The following is a 6710-nucleotide window of genomic DNA, read 5'->3' as shown; positions in this document are numbered from 1 at the left end:
GCACCGGGGTACCCCAGCTCTGGGGCTGCGGCGGGGTGTCCCTGGGGGTCGCGGGGCGGGTCGGGGGAGGGGCCGGCTGCGGGGGTTCGGTGGGGGGCCCCCCACAGCAGCCCCCGCATTGTGAGCTCACAGACGGACGGGCCCGCCCGCCAATGGCGGCCGGGCTCCGGGCTGACGCAAGCGGCCGGGCCCCGCCTCCCCGGGGACAGGGGTAGAAAAGCTGCCGCCGGCGCCCGCCCGCTTCACTCGGTTACTTCCAGCGACTCTTCGCTTGTCGGGAGAAGTAACGTCCCCGCCCGCCCCGCAGCATGGTGAGTGGGGGCTGTGTGGGGGAGGGGCAGGGGGCTGCGTTGGCGCCAAACCCTGAGGGGAGGACGCGCGCGCCAGCCGGCCCCCATTGGCGCCTCCCTCCGGCCGTTACATTTCCCGCGCGCGGGCAAGGGCTCGGGCGCGTGGCGGCGGCTGCAACGGCCGGGTGCGCGCGCACCCCTTCTCCGCAAAGCGGGGTGGGGGGGTGGAGGTTGAAAAGGCCACGTGTTGAGTCGTGTCTGCACGTGTGTGGCTCCCCGCCCCGCAGCAGCTGTTCCCTGGCACGTGCTGTATAACCCCCCCCCTGCAAACTCCCCAGCCTAGGAATGCAACCCAGCCCCTGCACCCTCCGCATTGCAAATACCCCCCCCCCCGGGTGCTGCCCCAATCCCTGTCCAGACCCCTCTGCACGTCTCCCCCTGCACACTCCGCATTGCAAATACCGCCCCCCCACCTGGTGCTGCCCTAATTCCCGCCCACACCCCGCTGCAGGAGCTGCAGCGTTTCCCCCTGCACACTTCGCATTGCAAATACCGCCCCACCGCAAACTGGTGCTGCCCTAATTCCCGCCCAGACCCCGCTGCAGGAGCTGCAGCGTCTCCCTCTGCATGCCCCGCATCAAGCCCTGTGTGGCTCCTTGGGGGGAAAACCAAAACCCCCTCAAGGCTGGGTAAGCATGTGATTGTCCAGAAAAGCCAGTGCGTGGCTCGAAAGCACCCAGTGTTCCTGGGACCAAGTGTGGCGTTGATGGGCGGGGTTACAGGAATGGCTCTTCCTTGCATCTCTTGCTAAGATAAACCCCTCTTGCTGCAGCTATTTAAAATGTTTGCTAAAGAGAAATGGCCACTGTGTTTGTGTATTTTCCAGAGGAAATGTAAGTGGTGCATTTGGGGGTCTTATTGGATGCTCCAAAAGCTGCAATTCCCTTGTCTTAGATTTGCTAAACTCCAAAAGATTTAGTCGCCTCTGACACAAGTGCTATCTGTCCCTGCTGGTTCTTTGCAGAGGCGGATAGAAATGTGTTGGAGCAGGTGGTGTGTTTAGGAAGGGTGAGGCGTGTGCTTTAGGAATGTAAGTGGATTGTAAGAGGGAGAGATCTGGGCTAAATCTAGATCTAGGCCTAGGTAATCCTATGAGTGGTTACTGGTGGCAGATGTTCCTGCAGAGAGTAAATGGGTATGTCAGGAGAGGAACAATATGCTTAGACCTTTCCGCTTTGCAGATGCAGAAGCTGACTGCATCAGTTATTTTTGAGAGTGGGGAAGACAGCTGATGGCTTGCAAGTGGTGTGATTGCTGGTAAACCACTCAGAGGCTGGCTGGAAACAGTGCAGTTGCTGCTTTATGCTGAATTGTTCATTCATTTATAACTTTTTTTTAACTAGACCACAGGGTGGAAAACTCCATTGCATATTTCCTCCTTCTCCTCTAAGACTATTCTTCCTGTGCCTTGAGAAATGTGATCATGACATGAGATGTAGAATTCTTTATTTGGCTAAATAAAGATTCCCTCCTAAGCCGATGGAGGGGTAGGTGCGGGGAGGGAAAGTGGGCACATGCAGACCAGAATCTGGATGCAAAATGGTAATCCAATCCCAATGTGTGTCATAGGAAATCTGTTCTGAGGTGCAGGAAATCTGACCAGAGATTAGTTTGGTAACTACAGATCCAAAACTTACTCCGTCATGAACCCAGAAATTCAGAGGCCATGCTGTGACTCAAAAGATCTCCTGAAGCACTGAGGGTTTGCTACTAGAGATTGGACCAAAGGCCCTGATATTATGATCTATAGACATTGAAGGTGAATAAACAATACTATTCCTGCCTGGTGACTGGGGAAAACAGGGCACAGAGCTTGCAATTGGGGGAACTGATCCCCTCATTCGCAGTGCAGTGCCATGCCTGTCCATTGGCCACATCACCCTGTTCCCTTGTGTCACACAGATGTATGCTGCCCTTTTAATACAGCGAGAGGAGGCCTTTGTTCCAAAGGGCATGGTCTGACCCAGAGCAATGAGGAACTTGGGAGCAATGGTTCAGGGACACTGTAGACACTGATTATAATGCAGTCATGTCACTAACTGGTTCCCTTCCTTTCTTTCCACAGCGTGAGTGCATCTCTATCCACGTGGGCCAGGCTGGTGTCCAGATCGGCAATGCCTGCTGGGAGCTCTACTGCCTGGAACATGGGATCCAGCCTGATGGCCAGATGCCCAGTGACAAGACCATTGGTGGAGGAGACGACTCCTTCAACACCTTCTTCAGTGAGACGGGCGCTGGCAAACATGTCCCCAGAGCCGTCTTTGTGGACTTGGAGCCAACGGTCATAGGTGAGTATGCGAAGCCATCTAACTGTTTTCTGGGCTCCCCTGTAAACTCATGTGCCTATAGTAGACAGCTGCTGTGCATGGGCGGCAGGGAGACAAACTCTCTGCCTTTCCTCTCCCCAGATGAAGTGCGCACTGGGACCTACCGCCAGCTCTTCCATCCCGAGCAGCTCATCACCGGCAAGGAAGATGCTGCCAACAACTATGCTCGTGGGCACTACACCATTGGGAAAGAAATCATCGACCTGGTTCTCGACAGGATCCGCAAGCTGGTGAGTTAGTATCTTGCCAGCAAGGCCAATCTGTGGCACCAGTCCTGGCAGGATTATGGTGCTGACACGTGTTTGTGCCAACCCCTGTTCTGCCGGAATCGGTTCCCTAGCAAACCCATCTCCCCTTTTCAGCAGCAGGGTGGGGGAGCTGAGCTCCTAGGACAATGGAGTGCAGTGAGTGTGCTGGCGAAGGGAGGAATGTGACTTGCATTGGTGCCAGACCCAGTCCATGTGGGAGGTACCTGGCCGTGCTGGAGCAGGTGGCCGTGTTAGGAGCACACCCTGGAAAGCGGTGGTGAAAAGGCATCTCTGCATTCCCAGCTGAGTGTAAGGTGTCACCGGGTGTGTAAAGAGCTTTGCCTCTTGTCTAGTGTAGATGTGCCCTTTGGTACGGTGACTGTCCTGTCTCGGATCTCCCTGATGGAGGGTTTTGGGTGTGAGTGTGGGTATGATCTATAGACATTGAAGGTGAATAAACAATACTATTCCTGCCTGGTGACTGGGGAAACAGGGCACAGAGCTTGCAATTGGGGGAACGATCCCCTCATTCGCAGTGCAGTGCCATGCCTGTCCATGCCACATCACCCTGTTCCCTTGTGCACACAGATGTATGCTGCCCCTTTAATACAGCGAGAGGAGGCCTTGTTCCAAAGGGCATGGTCTGACCCAGAGCAATGAGGAACTTGAGCAATGGTTCAGGGACATGTAGACACTGATTATAATGCAGTCATGTCACTAACTGGTTCCTTCCTTTCTTTCCACAGCGTGAGTGCATCTCTATCCACGTGGGGCCAGGCTGGTGTCCAGATCGCAAGCCTGCTGGAGCTCTACTGCCTGGAACATGGGATCCAGCCTGATGGCCAGATGCCCAGTGACAAGACCATTGGTGAGGAGACGACTCTTCAACACCTTCTTCAGTGAGACGGGCGCTGGCAAACATGTCCCAGAGCCGTCTTTGTGGACTTGGAGCAACGGTCATAGGTGAGTATGCGAAGCATCTAACTGTTTTCTGGGCTCCCCTGTAAACTCATGTGCCTATAGCAGACAGCTGCTGTGCATGGGCGGCAGGAGACAAACTCTCTCTTTCCTCTCCCCAGATGAAGTGCGCACTGGACCTACGCCAGCTCTTCCATCCCGAGCAGCTCATCACGGCAAGGAATGCTGCCAACAACTATGCCCGTGGGCACTACACCATTGAAAGAAATCATCGACCTGGTTCTGACAGGATCCGCAAGCTGGTAAATACTGCTCATCTGAGGGGTTTCGTTCAGTGTCTTTATTGGTGTGTGGTGGGGAAGCGAGAAATCTTCAATCTGTAGTATTCCTCCCTCTGGTTACACTTGTGGGAACAGCTGCCATACCAGAAGAGTCTAGAGACCCGCACTTGTCATCCAGCAGCTGGTTCTTCTTTCTGGTTGTGTTAGAGATCTGTATTAGTCAAGCTGGGCGTGGCTCTGAAGGAATGTCACCAGTGGACACCTGCACCTTTGAGCTCAGGATGTCTGATTCTAGGGCCACTTGTGTATTTGACTTCTCATGAGCTGTAGAATTCTTTTATTAGAATAATGTTCCAATCCTCATGGCTGTAAAGTTGACCTTCCACATATGGGACTGTAAACCAATGCAAGGCAGTGCCTGCCTATATGTCTGCAGACAGCTGGAATGGCAGTTCTGAGACGTGAAAACTCCTCCTCCCACAACACAGATGCTTCTACCACCTCTCACTGGGTGGTACTCAACTTAACAGAAAAGCAGCAGAGAATCTGTGCACCTTATAGACTACAGACGTTTTGGAGCGTGAGCTTTCGTGGGTGAATACCCACTTCGTCAGATGCAGGTAGTGGAAATTTCCAGGGAAACTTATATATATGCTAGCAAGCAAGCTAGAGATAACGAGGTTAGTTCATCAGGGAGGATGGGGCCTGTTCTAGCAGTAGGTGTGAAAACCAAGGGAGGAGAAACTGTTCTGTAATTGGCAAGCCATTCACAGTCTTTGTTTAGTCCAGAGCTGATGGTGTCAAATTTGCAAATGAACTGAAGCTCAGCAGTTTCTCTTTGAAGTCTGGTCCTGGAGTTTTTTTGCTGCAGGATGGCCACCTTAAGGTCTGCTATAGTGTGGCCAGGGAGGTTGAAGTGCTCTCCTACTTAACAGTAACATTTTACCTGTCAACTACGCTGCATTCTTGAGCATTTTGTTAGGCTAGGGCATGGCATGGGAGTGACCCAGGCAGGGAGCTGGTGCAGGCGAGGAGAGGGCGGAGGAGAGGTAATTTAGGATGGGGAAATCAGCAGCCCTAAACAGAGCACATCCTCCCCACTGATGTTCAGAGTGCAGTGAATACTGAGCAAATAACTAGAATCCCAATTACTGCATACAAGAAACGTGCTACCCTTGGTCTCTGCAAATCTCCCATTGACACAAGTCCTTTACCTATACAACTGGAATCTGGCCCCCTCAAAAGGGGTCTGCCTGCTGTCCTTGCACCTGTATGTCTAATGGAAGGAGAACTGGTGACCCTGGGTGATGCTTGCATTTAGAGAGCTTGATCCCCCTTTCTAGGGTATCTGATCTGCTTGAAAGACCTTGTCTCTCCTGTAAAGGAGCTGGGTGACAGCTAATGATGCTGCCCTGGAAAGGGCTTTGAACAATGTGTGGCTGAGGGAGTCTATTGCACATGTCTAACTCCACAGGCTCACTAATTATACTTCAGCCTCTTCCTCCTTTCTGGAGAATGGAATTTGCTGGCTCCCCTCTAGCAGCTGGGCACTGGGCATTACTCAGACAAATCTTCCCTGGTATGTAAAAGGAGGCATCTTATGGAATTGGAGGGAGTAGCTTTGTCTTCCACCATGTCTTAGGGTGAGCTTTCTATGGGGTGGGAATTTCCACCTGGGAGGTGCCACCAAAGAGGGGCAATATGGCCTCTGATACTGCAAATCTGGGATGTGGGGGGTCTGAACAGAGGCATAGTGGGATCCCTGTCAGTCTTTTATGATACGGCTCCATCTAGGGAGGAACGATTGACAGTTCAGTAAGTGTGATGGATCCATATTAGGGGGAACTCTCACCAAAGCCGGTCTGTCAGGAGCTTTCTGCCCCCGGCATAAAAGGGACAGACATGTCGTGCATTTAACTGACTGGGGACTAACTAGAGCCTGTCCTGCAGCACAGATTTAAACTGTGCTGGGGGTGAAGGAAGTGGACACTTTGTCTCTAGGCTCAAGCCCTACATTCGGACATCTCCTCTTCAGTGGAAGAAAACTGTCAGTGGTGTGGGATGGAAGACTCTGTCTCACATTCTAGGTAGCATGTATTTGTACCACAACTTATACTAAATTCCTCTTGCTTTTCTTTCCACTTTTTTCTAGGCCGATCAGTGCACAGGTCTCCAGGGCTTCCTGGTCTTCCACAGCTTTGGAGGTGGCACTGGTTCTGGGTTTACCTCCCTGCTGATGGAGCGTCTGTCCGTTGACTATGGCAAGAAGTCCAAGCTGGAGTTCTCCATCTACCCCGCGCCTCAGGTCTCCACCGCAGTGGTGGAGCCCTACAACTCCATCCTGACCACCCACACCACCCTAGAGCACTCAGACTGTGCCTTCATGGTAGACAACGAGGCCATCTATGACATCTGCCGCAGGAACCTGGACATCGAGCGCCCCACCTACACCAACCTGAACCGCCTTATTAGCCAGATCGTGTCCTCCATCACCGCCTCCCTCCGATTTGATGGTGCCCTGAATGTAGATCTGACAGAGTTCCAGACCAACTTGGTGCCCTATCCCCGTATCCATTTCCCTCTGGC

The 6710-nt window shown here is 53.0% G+C and overlaps 1 protein-coding gene across 1 annotated transcript in view; it reads left to right on the top strand.

The window, feature by feature from the left end:
* The first annotated feature begins 272 nt into the window (after nt 1-272).
* Nucleotides 273-6710, top strand: part of LOC116827820 (tubulin alpha chain-like) — a 9698-nt gene continuing 3260 nt past the window's right edge. Inside the window, exons 1-4 of the mRNA XM_075061242.1 lie at nt 273-311; nt 2416-2638; nt 2759-2907; nt 6277-6708. Coding sequence (XP_074917343.1) covers nt 309-311; nt 2416-2638; nt 2759-2907; nt 6277-6708 — 807 coding nt within the window. The 5' untranslated portion in view covers nt 273-308. The remainder of the gene's footprint in view (nt 312-2415; nt 2639-2758; nt 2908-6276; nt 6709-6710) is intronic.

The sequence above is a fragment of the Chelonoidis abingdonii genome, chromosome 26 (assembly GCF_003597395.2).
Source record: "Chelonoidis abingdonii isolate Lonesome George chromosome 26, CheloAbing_2.0, whole genome shotgun sequence".
Classification (NCBI taxonomy): domain Eukaryota; kingdom Metazoa; phylum Chordata; order Testudines; family Testudinidae; genus Chelonoidis; species Chelonoidis abingdonii.
Note: the sequence above shows the minus strand (reverse complement) of the source record. Positions and strands in the feature narration are given on the sequence as shown.